The sequence below is a fragment of the Staurois parvus genome, unplaced genomic scaffold (genome assembly GCF_062004578.1).
Source record: "Staurois parvus isolate SC_StPar_1 unplaced genomic scaffold, SC_StPar_1.0 ptg000011l, whole genome shotgun sequence".
NCBI classification, from domain to species: Eukaryota; Metazoa; Chordata; class Amphibia; order Anura; family Ranidae; genus Staurois; species Staurois parvus.
In genome coordinates, this window is record NW_028317807.1 from 35877818 (window position 1) to 35892600 (window position 14783).

General features: G+C 40.2%; 1 protein-coding gene across 2 annotated transcripts in view; it reads right to left on the reverse strand.

The window, feature by feature from the left end:
* The window catches only part of UBE2F (ubiquitin conjugating enzyme E2 F (putative)), a 373705-nt gene that overhangs the window by 149075 nt on the left and 209847 nt on the right, over positions 1-14783 (reverse strand). For both annotated transcript variants that reach the window (XM_089672398.1, XM_089672399.1), the window contains exon 6: positions 7461-7531. In XM_089672398.1, the coding sequence (XP_089528524.1) occupies positions 7461-7531 (71 nt within the window). The remainder of the gene's footprint in view (positions 1-7460; positions 7532-14783) is intronic.

Consider the following 14783-nt stretch of genomic DNA (forward strand, 5'->3'; position numbering starts at 1 on the left):
GAGAATGCAGGACACATTTTCTGGCAATGAATGTGTTCAATAACATTCGATTCAACCAGAAAAATCACAATTATCAATTGAACAAATGATTTCTAGATCAATGCGAAAACAAAATAACTATAAATAAAATGGGACCATACCATCCCCCATTCACTGTGTCTGAAATAACATTCTTTTCACAATGTGCCATATGCAATTTTAACCACTCGAGCTCCAGAAGATTTGACCCCTTTCATGACCAGGCCATTTTTTGTAGCATATCCTACTTTAATTACTCCTTGCAATTGCGTGGTCATGCAATACTATATAAAAATTAAATTTTTATCATTTTTTCACACAAATAAAGCTTCTTTTGGAGCTATTTGGGGGGTCACCTGTTTGATGTTGAGATGGGAGAAAATGTGGGTTCTAGCGATCACCAATCTCTTTGACTTGATATTAAACTAACTGAAAAATCATATACAAAAATATTAGATTTCAAAAGGATGAATTCCACTGAAATGGGTGAATTTCTAAAAAGATTAATTGAAAGGGTAGAGTAAAATGACAGGAGCAAGTAATCAGTGGACACTGGTAAAGTCTACCATCTTGGAGGCAACTAGATTATATGTCAAGCAAGCTAGTAAGAATAAACAGAAGAAAAAAACAATATGGTTCAGTAAAGAGATAAGATTGTAAAGAAAAAAAAACAGCATATAGCAGATTCAAGGAAACAGGAGCTGTAGCTGACAGAGAAGATTATAACAATAGACAAAAGGAGGCCAAACACATTATCAGGACTGCCAAAGCACAGAAATAAGAGGAAATTGCCACATCTATTAAAGAAGATAAATCCTTTTTTAGGTACATTACTGATAGAAATAAAAAATACGATGGGATCCCTAAAATGAAAACTGGGCACAACACTTATGTTGAGAGAGACCTGGATGCAGCAAACCACTTAAACAATTACTTTTGTTAAGTCTTTTCAGAAATAAAAAGTACTAACAGTAATAAGTTGGGAAATCATATTGGTTCTAGTAATGATGGTGCATTTTTAGGATTTCCAGAGACAGAGGTAGCAGAGGAGATGGCTCTGATGATGGTATTCATCCTGGAGTTCTAATAGAACTTTGAGGTATAGTTGTTGGACTATTAACTGATCTTTTTAATCAATCTTTTCTAACAGGAGAAGTTCCCCATAACCGGAAGACAGCTAATATTGTACCTATCCACAGGAAGGGCAGCAAGATAGAGGATGGCAATAACAGGCCAGTGAGTTTAATATTGGTTGTAGTCAAGTTTATGAAATCACTCCTGAAAAGAAGGATTGTTGATATCTTAAAAACACAAAATTTGCTGGATCCAAAGCAGCATTGCTTTACTGAGGGCAGATCATGTCTGACTAATCTGATTGGATTTTTTGACTATATTACCAATGTTTTTGACCTGGGTTGTGCTGTGAACATCTTGAGTCTATCTTGATTTCAGCAAGGCATTTGATTCAGTATATGCAACTGATATAACTAAAGGTTTGTTGGGTAAGGTATGTATTTTTGCTGATGACACAAGGTGTGTAATAGGGTAGATTTCCTCGGAGGTGATTGTAACATGGAACATGATTTGGCATTGCTGGAATATTGGTTAAAAAAAAAAAAAAAAAGTGGCAGTTGCAGTTCAATGTTTTGAAATGTAAAATAATGCACCTAAGGAAAAAGAATCCCTTGAGAGAGAGAGTACAACATTGGGGGTACATTGTTGGCCAGAACTACAGAGGAAAAGGACTTGGGGGTACAATTTGAGATGATTGCAAAATGAGAAAACAGTGTGGCTAGGCATTGGGGAAAGGAAACAGAATTCTAGGATACATCACTAGAGGGGTCACCAGCAGGAGGTCCTGATTCCCCTATATAGATCTTTAGTTAGATCTCATTTAGAATATTGTGTCCAATTCTGGAGACATCAAACAGAAATGGTGACAGGTCTGGGGGATAAAACATATCAAGAGCAATTTCAAGTGTTACTAAACCCAGGACCCTGCATTCACTATATCTGGTCTCCCACAGTACACAGAACATGGAAGTGCAATTATTTTAGTAAATATAAACTTCTAAATACCTTTTCTCATGAGCAGTTAGAGCAGTCTTGTGACTTATATCAGTGTCCAGCCAAGCACATGTTAAAGCTTGTAGGAGGAGTTTTCATTCTGCTCTAGGAAACTGCAGGATCCATGATCTCTGTCTGGACAGTGCTGATTGGCCCCGTGCTGATCAAATGCACTCTCAAGAAAGAAAAAAAAAAAACCTCTCTAGCAATGCACTCCAAACTGAGCATGTGCAGAGTGATTCCACATGATATGTCTTATCAGGAGAGAAGAGGGGGACACTGGAAGAAGGGGAGGATCCGAGAAGTCAGGATCAAACAGCATTTTTACAATGCAGAGGATTAACTCCTTAGGTTCCACAGTGAGTATAACAAGCAAACTTGGAAAGAAGCAAAAAACACAATTGAAACCTTTAAATACATCAAGGGGAAAGACTATTACATCTTGGACCTACTGCCCCTGATTGACCTTCTCAAATCCAAAATAGCGGTGTGGTGTAACCTTCCATTGCCCCTAACTAGGGCTTATTAACATTTTCAAAATTAAGATACTGCCTATCTTCCTCCATTTCCTACGTAACTCTCCTACTTGGATCACACGCTTATTTTTTTGACGCATTCAGGAACTATTCAGCTCCTTTATCTGGGGGTCCTTGCCAACTAGAATAGGCCTGAGGGTGCTCCAGGATCTTCCTGACCTCTACAAATATTTAGCAGTGCAGGGAGATTTTGCTTGCAGGTGGCTTCTTGGGGAAGATGGAGACTCAGCCATGGTATTGGATCCTATGAAAGCTTGCAACTTCTTCTGTGTCGGGGGTTCAGGAGCTGCCTTTCCTCTCAGTGACACCATGAAAGCTACTAACAAAGCATGGCAGGCCACTCAGCACATTCCGGACCCTGCATACACTTCTGTCCCTCTGGCCTCCACACACTGGTGGAATCCTAAGTTTCCTCATTTTGCCTCTATTTCTGACCCCATATTGTCAGCCTCCAAGGGTATCAAGACTCTAGGGGATGTAGTGGGGGGGTGAATTACTCACATTTGATGCCCTGAAGTACAAATATGACCTTCCAAGCGTCTATCTTTTTCGTTATTTGCAACTAAAACACACCTTTATTGCTCAGTTTGACTTCGTTCGTATAGAGACTCGGCATTCCATGCTGGAGAATGTTTTTACAGATGGCTCACTGAAAAAAAACCCATGTCTAAACTATACAAGGAGCTTTTTCCTACTCCTCCTCCCTCGGTGCTTCGGTGCCGGGCAAGGTGGACAGAGGAGCTCCCGGATTTGGATGGAGAGGACTGGGATGACATGTGGACCTTTCCATTTTCTCATCTGGTCTCCTCTCGAGATAGGTTAATCCATTTTAAATTCTTACACAGGATATATTATACCCCTGCCAGACTGACTCAAATCTACCCCTGGGTGTCTGTGGAGTGCTGGTGTTGCTCGCACTCCTCGGCCACCTTTGGGACTGTCCAGTGGTTCAGCAGTTATGGAAATATCTACTGTATTGTATTACTAGGATCACTACCATACCGGTGCCAGTAACTGTCGTCTCCTTGGTGTGTGGAGGGTCTTGCTCCTACAAGAGCCCAGTGCACCCTGCTTAGCCTCCTGTTGTTCTATGTACATAGAGCTTTAATTTTGTAATGGAAGAAACCTGAGGTTCCCTCTTTATCATACTGGAAGGGACTGGTTAACAAAACGGTCCCATTTTATAAGGCCAACTACAAAAATAGGAGATGTCCAAAAAAAAATTTGATAAGGTGTGGCAAGTCTGATTGGATAGCCCTTACTCTGAATAAATTGGGTCCAAGAATTACTATGCTTTACAGTCTGTTACTTGGCGAATACTTGGAAGCCCCATTGGAAATTTCTATAATTTAATAATCTATAGTACATTGTACTTCCTCTGATTCAGGGATGACACTATACAAGAGTATTTAATCCTTACTGTACAGGGAGGTTCTGGTATCTGGTATAGCTATTATGTTGCCGGTTGGGGTAGCCTGGTTCGGGGGGGCTCAGTTTAGTACAGGTTTTATGTGTTTTGGCCCTGCGAGGCTGTTGACTTCTTTTGAAGTTATGTTATGTTTGTTTTACTGGAACTATATGCGTTTGTTGTATGCTTACCTAAATTTCAATGAAAATAATGTTATAAAAAAAATACATCAAGGGGGTGAATAAGGTGCAAGAGGGCAGTATTTTCAACATGAAACCAAAATGGACCACTCAGTCTTTTTATGCCGTAATTTTTCTATGTTTCTATGTATTTGATCACCACTGTTTTTTTTTTGCGATATTAATGAAAAAAGCAAAAACATTTTGAACCCCCCCTCCCCCGATATTTTCTACTTTCTGCTATAAGCCAATAAAATCAAATTTGTTCACAAATTTAGGCCATTTAGGCATGTGGTTAAAGTAAAGTATTAGGCATGTGGCTGCGTAAATATCATGCAACATAAAAAATTGAAACCACTGTCATTTTATTTTCCAGGGTCTGCTTAACATAAAATATTATGTTTGAGGTTTCTAAGTAATTTTCTAGCAAAAAATGCTGATTTTTATATGTATGAGAGAAACGTCAGAATTGGCCTGGACTGGAATTGGTACACTTATGCTACATGAATGGGAACAAATTAAAAGTAGGCATTATCCCAATTTGGCTGCAAAAGTTGAAATTAACTTGTAATCCTTTATTCTTTGTTGCTAAAATGGTCTTAAGAATATCCTCCTCAGGCAACTTATTCATACGCCTTGGGTTATCCTATCTTCAGGTGATTGGACACTGGCAAGATTTTGAAGAAGCGCCCACTTTGCGCATCTCCACTATAATCCTACTACACTCTGTGAGTCCTCAGTTTAGTAGCTCCCAATGTAGAGTAACAGTCAGAATAATGGTCCCTGTCCTGTACTGTAAGATGTGAAATTTTCAGACAATTCAAAATTCCTCTGATCTTAACCATACAGTATAAGACACAGGCAACTTATTCATACACCAAGGGATGTCCCCAGGCAATGAATACAAGGTTGAGCAAAGATATGGCAAATGGAAGTGTTCCAACAGGCCCAAGAAACAAAAGGGTTAAAACCCCAGGTTCAGAGTGCTGATGCAAGAACCTTGCATCTTAAAGCTACATCCACGGAAGATTTGACATCCACATAACGCATTACCACATACCCTGCATCTGCCCTCCCCCTCCAGGAGATCGCTTCCACCCACCTCTGAAGTTACATGCTAATCCAATGCAGGCAAAGTCAGCACTGTACTCACTAAATACAAAGCCAGGGTCTTCCTCGTTTTGTATTTTTCCTTCTTTTTGCATAGATCGTTCATTTGAGTGTGTAGGAGCTGAGCAATTGCATAACAGGCTATGTAGAGCAGACTTGTGGTATTGAAAACAGGAGAAATGTGCCCGTGAAAGTTTGTAAAGCTCACCATACACCAAAAATCTAATTGTACAAACTTTCAGGATCAAAGGCTAGAAATTAGCCCACACAACCCATTGATTGTTATCTACCAGTCGATAGATGGGTGGATTGCATCCTTTGTCGACCCCGTCCTGTTCACTCATTCTGTGCAGCTGAGGCTGCAGAGATAGAGATTGAGGACTGTTTCCTCAATCTCCTTTCTCTGTCTCAAAAGTGAGACAGCAGGGGTCTGTTTAGCTCCCTGATATTTCAGCAATATAAAATTTTAAAAATAACTAAAAAATAACTAAAAAAACCCCCAAAAAACTACTGACACCATCCGCAGCTCCACTGCTTGATACTGTCCACTGTCCTACTGACAATGGACCACTAATCTACTGACCCAGTTGTTTTTAAAGTAGGCTAAGTTTATATTTTTACAGTGACATTTGTTTTATTATATTTTTCAAAGTTTTCCTTACTATTTAGATAGACCTTACTAATTAATTTCTTAAAAAAAGAAAACCCGGTGCTTTTGATTTCTTTCATGTTGTTTAGTTAGATCTCAAAAGTTGGCTACCCCTGCTATCCACTAACAGCTAACAAAAACTAGTAGCCCTCCTGCCACCTTTCGTAGTGTCTTGGGGGATTAGCATCTACACTCACAAGTCTAAAGGGCAGGTTCAGCATGATGAGGTTCTACTTCCATGATCCCTTGTGCACTGAACACCAGCAAGAACAAATCTGGCTGTTTACACAGTGCAGAAGTGTTCGTCCTGGCTACAGCTTCAACGGTCCCCTTGCAGTGTGGTAGTTGCTTCATCCACAGTAGCTCCAGCCTCATGATCGGAGGCTTTGGGATTGTCTCCATTATGTTACATGCTGATCCTGCCCCTCTAGACTTGCGGAATCAAATTATTGATTTTATTTTGACTACACTAATGAAGCTTACTACACTACGAGGCTGGTCTGCGCCACTCTTTCTCTTCAGTCTCTCAGGTGTGCTGTCATGAGACGTAATTGGAAAAAATTAGTTTAGACTTTTTCAAGTGGAACTGAGAAAAAAATTATCCATCCTCCCTCAGGCACAAAAAAGGAAAAAAACTGAGGCATGTTGGTTTTAAAAGGGATTATACTGGGCTGGCCTACCATTTGTTTCCATTTGCAAGTGTTCAATCCTCCTGTAGGCTTCCTATGACTGTTTCACAATGTATGGGAAGACAGCATATTGTTTGCCTTGCTTTTCAGGTGTGTACCTTACAAGACTGGCTGTACAGAACAAATAATCCTTTGGCAAGTAAAAGAACAAACCTATAGATTTAATTCCAAGAACAAACATGTAATGTATTTTGTAGCTTACCAGTACTTAGATGTGGTGGCTGCATTTGTTCCCTTTTTCCTCTGCATATTTTTCTTTATTTTCAGTTGGTGACACTCACTCATGGTATTGTATCTATGGAGGAGTAGTGTTGTCACCCTAGGACAGGAAGTGTGCTGTGACTACAGAACACCTCCACCACATCTCTAACATACAGACAAGTACAATCTACCATTTGAATCTATCCAGACCTGTACAAGTATAAAATTGCTCGCTATTACACCCCATAATGGAACTAACTGTGGGCTTTTTATACCAAGACAACATTTTTGAACTTTTTGTAATCTGAAGAGAAGAAAAAAAGCTACTGTAATACATCACTTACAGCAAATATATCCATAAAAGGCAAATCTGATTTGTATAGATTTTAGGAGGCAGCTTTTCTAATTACTAAAGTCTGACAAGAAAAGGGCATTTTGATCAATAGGTTACAACCTTTTCTTGCTCAGTTAGATGTTTTCAGCATCAAAATCTGAGCCAGCAAAAAACTCCCAAAAAACTGAAAAGCACGTGAGCACTCCAGAGACACAAGGACAGGATTTGCAAAAAATAAAAAATGAAACCATAAAAAGGCAACATCTCACCTTAAACAGATCTCGCCTGTCTCTGTGATGTTCGGATGCCAGATCCGTGTTAAACACTTCACTTTTGGAGGCTGTACACAAAGCACAAATAAATAAATGTCACAATGGGATGAATGAAGGGAGAAAAACATATCAATACACACCAGAAAGTTATCTGTATGTAGTGAAAACTACGATATTTCACTTGGATGACAACTACTTGCACCAGAAAATATTGTTTTGGACGTATTGCATAGGATCGTTCCTGACAACTTTTTGGTAAACAATCTGCACTGGAAAATTGCAGAGAAATTACATAATGACAGGTGAGAAGAGGTGTGTGAAATTCCAATTTCCTGCCAATAAAGCGTTAACAGCCCCTTTGTGATTTTACACAAGATTTCAATTTATGAACAGATGTAATGGTCAGGTGACCATGTCCCTGCAGACCTATAAGTGTACAGAAAGGGTTATACAGAGACCTGCATCTCAGTTCTTTACTGTAAGATAGTATCTGTCAAGGTCCTACCTTTTCCCAGAGGTTATGTTACTCCATGTGCTGCATCCATCTTGGATATCTGCTGAGCATGGTGGGAAGCTTTTATGCCTTCAGGTCTCTGATGTCCATCCCCCAGAGGGGTGTGGCTGAGTACATATAAGCCTGTGATCCGCACATGCTCTTTGCACTTGTGTCTTGTGTCTTGGTCTTGCTACAGCTCTGTGTATATGCTCGTGACTCTTCTGGTATTCTGACTCGGCTTGTGACTAAGACCATTCTCTGTGTTTTCCTTCGATCTGACCTTCCGTTGCTGAACCCGGCCCGTGACCTGTGATTCTCTGTCTACTGTTCTGTACTGTTTTGTCCTGTTGTTGTCGACTCGGCTTGCCTGACTACGCTATTGTCATTCTCACCAGCTACACGCCATTGGCGGCGGCCATTACTGCAGCCGGGGTGTCTCGGGGGCCGCGACCTGGTTCCTGGCTGCGTCAAGTCCATCCCCACCATCAGGGGCCCTGGTGAAGGGCAGCCTGGGACTTAGACTCCGCGCCCTGAGGGACTTCGGTCTGTTGGTGGTGGTTGTCGTCAGCCAGTGCCTTACCCTGCCACTAGGCCTACCTGTCCGTTCCACAGCCCTGCCCTGACAGTATCAAACCTTTTCAAGCACTCAACTACTTCAAACCACTTCTAAAATAACATTTAAAACATTCTACAGGTCTTTCACATAAAAATGCATAGTGAATCTCCACTTTAGTAAAAACAGGACATTTCACAAACCTAATGTCTCTCTGATATTTGGATACCAAATTCAGGTTAAGCACTTTCTTTTGGAGGTTGCACACAAAACACCAGCAGCAACAGATAATCTACAATACCGAGCTGTCTTATATGTCCATGGGTCGCCACTTGTCCAGAACACTACTGGATCAACTCCCACTGCCTTCCAGTTCAAGACTATTAGATCCTCCTTTGGCATCAGAGACTGGCTTGATGCTGTATCTAAGACAGCTTCCCCAAAACACAGCTACACCTCCCACCTCAAATCTACGACTCCACAACATTGTGGCGAGCTACTCAGTTTTCCTGAGTCTGAAGCTACCTCTGACAGATATTCCTCAGGTGCTTAACTGTGAATTTAAATCCTACATGTGACAAAACCAGACCCAGAGGTACTGTTTCACAATATGGAAGAAAAATGAGAAGATCACTTTTGATTTGCGCAAATATTTTTAGCACTTTACTGATATAATAGACACTGTGTTGAAGGCCAATTCAGATTTTTTGAAATCACTCCAGGTGGCCCATGACAGTAATAATATTCTGCAGTGCAGCACCGAAACTACTTGTTCCCACCTGAATGATCTGGAAAAACAGATAGCAGGAACAACATAAAGTTAAGAGGCATACTAGAAGCCAGAGGCCTAACAATGCGGAAGCCATAGTCCACGCAATTTTCAATACCCTGTTCGAGAGGCTGGTTCGTGTGGAATGCCACATCCACAGAACACATGGCCCTAAATACACAAATCCAAAAAAACAAAAAACAAAACTCAGGGATGTACTTTGTAGGGTTAGGAAAGAACAGATTTTACTAGATTTTGCTAGGGCACAAATCTCACTATTCCCAGACCACTCAACCCGTACCATAATATAAAGGTGTGACGTCCACCAATTGACCAAAGTGTTGCAAGAAGCATGGGCTTAATATTACTGGGGCCACCCCTTTTGGCTGTGGATTAGAAGGAGTGGTACTGTCCCCTTGTTAGTATAGACACAGGAGGCTGTTTGATAAGCACTTCGACTGGATGCTCAATGAATTCTAACCATGAATCTTCACCTATCCAAGGATAACTGCTGACTCTTAACTAGCTTTCAGGATGGCAATGTGTGAGCACTCAGTTCTATATTTTAATAATTTTGCTAACCATTCTTAACTCAGTTCTTTCCACAGCTATAAAAATGAAGCTCAACCAGCATATAATACGTTTTTATAAAACTCATCCATATGTAAACGTTTCAGGAAAATATTAGAGCTAATATAATGGACTTTAAAGAGAATGTACACACCATGTCCACTGAGGTGCACACCACTGCACAAGAATAGTGTGACCGGGGCACAACTGTTTACTATGTGCCCTGTTCACACCATACATGTGTGTTGGTATGCAGTAAAACAAAGCTCAGTGGACATAGTGTGAACAAGCTTTAAGCGAAGCTAAGGTAACTTTCACTTGATAACCTTAAAAGTTTAGCAGCAATCAAAACTGCAAACAGCCACTTTCCCATGAAAATTTATTATTAGAACATTAATGCATTTGACAATGTATTGCATACATTACATGTAAACCTATTTAAATATGAAGATATACAGTTGTACTACAATCAACTGTTGTATTATAAACTGCACTCCAGTGCACCTGTGCAATAAAGTATGAAACCTACAGTAGTATACAAAATTTGGGGCAGCCCTGGCATAATCACATTTTTTTTAAATAAAAATCTGCCTGGAAAAATAAAAACCTGAGGTCCACCATGTTGGTTGGTATTTATCATCACAACCTCTGCAAAAAATAGTTTCTAAATATTTTTTGTAGCCACCTAACAGTCTTCATAGTTTAGGAAATTCCTTGTTATATGCTTCTATTTATATATGTTCTTAGGCTGGGGGTACATGTGCTGTGTGGCTAAACAGACTGGCACCAACACCTCTAAAATGAACAGGTGAAAAATCAAATAAAAAAAAAATACATATATATATACATACAGTGGGGATCGAAAGTTTGGGCACCCCAGCTAAAAATTTGTATTAATGTGCATAAAGAAGCCAAGGAAAGATGGAAAAATCTCCAAAAGGCATCAAATTACAGATTAGACATTCTTATAATATGTCAACAAAAGTTAGATTTTATTTCCATCATTTACACTTTCAAAATAACAGAAAACAAAAAAATGGCGTCTGCAAAAGTTTGGGCACCCTGCAGAGTTAATATCTTGTACTGCCCCCTTTGGCAAGTATCACAGCTTGTAAACGCTTTTTGTAGCCAGCCAAGAGTCTTTCAATTCTTGTTTGAGGTATCTTTGCCCATTCTTCCTTACAAAAGTCTTCCAGTTCTTTGAGATTTCTGGGCTCTCTGTCACGCACTGCTCTTTTAAGGTCTATCCATAGATTTTCAATTATGTTGAGGTCAGGAGATTGTGAAGGCCATGGCAAAACCTTCAGTTTACGCCTCTTGATGTAATCCCCCGTGGATTTCGAGGTGTGTTTAGGATCATTATCCATTTGTAGAAGCCATCCTCTCTTTAACTTCAGCTTTTTCACAGATGGCATCAAGTTACCATCCAAAATTTGCTGAAATTTTATTGAATCCATTTTTCCTTCTACTCGTGAGATGTTCCCTGTGCCACTGGCTGCAACACAACCCCAAAGCATGATTGATCCAACCCCATGCTTAACAGTTGGAAAGAGGTTCTTTTCATTAAATTCTGTGCCCCTTCTTCTCCAAACGTACCTTTGCTCATTCCGGCCAAAAAGTTCAATTTTAACCTCATCGGTCTACAGAACTTGTTTCCAAAATGCATCAGGCTTGTCTATATGTTCATTTGCAAAGTTCAAACGATGATTTTTGTGGTGAGGACGTAGAAGAGGTTTTCTTCTGATGACTCTTCCATGAAGACCATATTTGTACAAGTATCTCTTTATAGTGGAATAGTGTACCACAACTCCAGTGTCTGCCAGATCTTTCTGGAGGGATCGTGCAGTCAAACGTGGGTTTTGAAATGTTTTTCTCACAATCCTGCGAGCTGTTCTGTCTGATATTTTTCTTGGTCTTCCAGATCTTGCTTTAACTTCCACTGTTCCTGATGACTGCCATTTCTTAATTACATTCCGAACAGAGGATATTGACATCTGAAAACGCTTTGCCATCTTCTTATAACCTTCTCCAGCTTTGTGAGCGTCAACTATTTTCAGTTTCAGTTTTCTAGACAACTGCTTAGAAGAACCCATGGGGCTGATTGTTGGGGCAAGGTCAGATGAGTCTGGGCATTTAAAACCTTTGAGATTGACATAACCTGGTCTTCCCAGACGATGATTGAGAACAATCCATGACACTGGCAGGTCTCAGCTTTGCAAAGGGCGCAGTGCATGCTGCAGGGTACCCAAACTTTTGCAGACGCCATTTTTTTGTTTTCTGTTATTTTAAAACTGTAAATGATGGAAATAAAATCTAACTTTTGTTGACACATTATAAGAATGTCTAATCTGTAATTTGATGCCTTTTGGAGATTTTTCCATCTTTCCTTGGCTTCTTTATGCACATTAATACAAATTATTAGCTGGGGTGCCCAAACTTTCGATCCCCACTGTATATATATATATATATATATATATATATATATTTTTTTTTTTTTTTTTTTAATTTTTTTTTTTTAAGGATAACTGACATGGACCTTGTAGGGTCTCTAGGCAAATTTAGGAAATCTGACCTGAAAGGAAAGAAAATGGAGTTCTGAGAACACTTAATGTGAACAGAGAATCTATTCTTACTACGCCTTCCACAAGTAAACCAGAATCTGCTTCAGGGCCAATTAACACCGGGATTGCACACGTTCCCGTGTGGTGCATTTTGGCAGCCTATTTGAATGGCTGCAAAATGCACTAGACCGCAGAAAAAGTAGAGCTTGCACTACTTTTAAAAATGAACTGCACCACACACTGGTGCTATGGCACCATGCTATTGGTACCAACAAATGCACTGCGTTCGTGACTTACGTGCCATTTAAAACACACTGGCAACCACACGCAGATTACAAGGGCAGCGCATTCACCTGCAGTGCGGGAAACGTGTATGGAAAACACCTTTCCTGCGCCACATTCTGGGTCAGGCAAGGAAAATCTGTAGTTCCCTCCTCAGAGATGTGGTTCTAAAGCTGTACCGCGCAGAGACTCACAACCAGATTTTTGCAGTATGAAATATGGCTTAAATTCCTGGGACGTTCCCAAGCCTGACAAGATCTGGCATGGATCAAAGACTTTCACAAACTTCATGTTTCCAAATTCAGCAAAATTTTTTACACTTTCTTTTAGATTGTAAGCTCTCATGAGCAGGGCCCCTCCTAAACCTCTTTTACTGAATTGTTTTGTAACTGGACTGTCTCACTTTACTTTGCAAAAAGCTGTGCAATATGTTGGAGTTATATAAATCCTATATAATCATAATACACAAAGTAGACCTTCTGAAGGACTTTTCCCATATGTACCATTACCGTTTATGCCTCTCAGGCTTCAGAATGGATACATCTGCTGTAGAATATTTTTTCCATTGCCTTTAGGGGCATGTGGCCTACAGGGAAGGGGACAAGGGCGGAGTCTTTATTAATAGTGATGGATGGTTTAACCAATAGCCGCCCGGCCAACAGCCATTTGGCAGCCGGCAAAATGCTGGGTTTTCCAGGTGGACGCCATATGGCGTCCTCCCGCACATGTGCAGTTCTTGCGCTTGCAGAGCCGCGCAGCGGCGCGATCTGTCACTGGCCGTGTACCTAGGACACAGCCGATGACAGATCTGAGTACCGCCCCCGTTGCCGCTACCATGTGACCTGCTGTGACCAATCACAGCAGGTCACATGACAGTTGTATACAATGGATGGCTTCATTCATGCCATCCATTGTATACTAGTGTCTAGCTGTGAATAGTCACAGCGATCACATGCACATGTCATGTGATTAGCTGTGGCCAAATCACAGCTAAGCACAAAAAAAAAAACCCCTGAATGAATCGATGTCATTCAGGTAAATGCTTTGTTATAGCAAAGTAACTCTTTGCTATAAGCAAATGGTGTAAAAAAAAAAAAAAATATTGATCACTTCCCCAAAGTAGTACAATGTTACTATGGTAACATTGTACTAATTTGGGCATAGTGAAATATGAAAAAAAAATCTTAAAAAAAAAAATTAAAAAATTAAAAAAAATAATTTTTTTTCCCCCCATACTGTCACCAGTCAGTGTCCCTGATCACCGCCATGCCAGTTATATGATGATGCTGTACTGCACTGGTGACAGTATGTAAAAAAAAAAATAGTGAAAATAATTTAAATTTTTTCATTTTCCAAAAAATATGACAAAAAAAATACAACTTCAAAAAGCTTGCCATGCCTCTTATGAAGTACGTCGGACCGTCTACTTTGCAAAAAGGGGGATATCTGTACTGTTCTGACATTCTTGGACCTCAAGAAGTTAGATTGGCTGTCAGTACTTCAGGATTGATCAATATTCAGATCTATACCATAGTTTGTGAACTCTATAACTTTCCTACAAACAAGAAAATACATCCTAATTTGGGTTATTTTCACCAAAGACATGTAGCAGAATACATCTTGGCCTAAATTTATGAAGAACGATTATTTATTTGCAAACTTTTATAACAAAAACAAAGAAAAACGTTTTTTTTCAAAATTTTCTGTCTTTTTTTGTTAATTTAGCAAAAAATAAAAACCCCGGCGGTGATTAAATACCACCAAAAGAAAGCTCTAGCTGTGTGAAGAAAATGATAAAATTTTAGTTTGGGTACAATGTTGTATGACCGCACAATTGTCATTCAAAGTGTGAGCGCTGAAACCAAATGTCAGGGCAGGAGCTGAGGAACGGACAGGCAGGCCTAACAATGTAACGCACTGGCTGACGACAACCACCACCCACAGACCGAAGTCCCTCAAGGCGCGGAGTTTAAGTCCCAGGCTACCCTTCACCAGGGCCCCTGATGGTGGGGATGGACTTGACGCAGCCAGGAACCAGGTCGCAGCCCCCGAGACACCTCAGCTGCGGTAATAGCCGCCGCCAATGGCG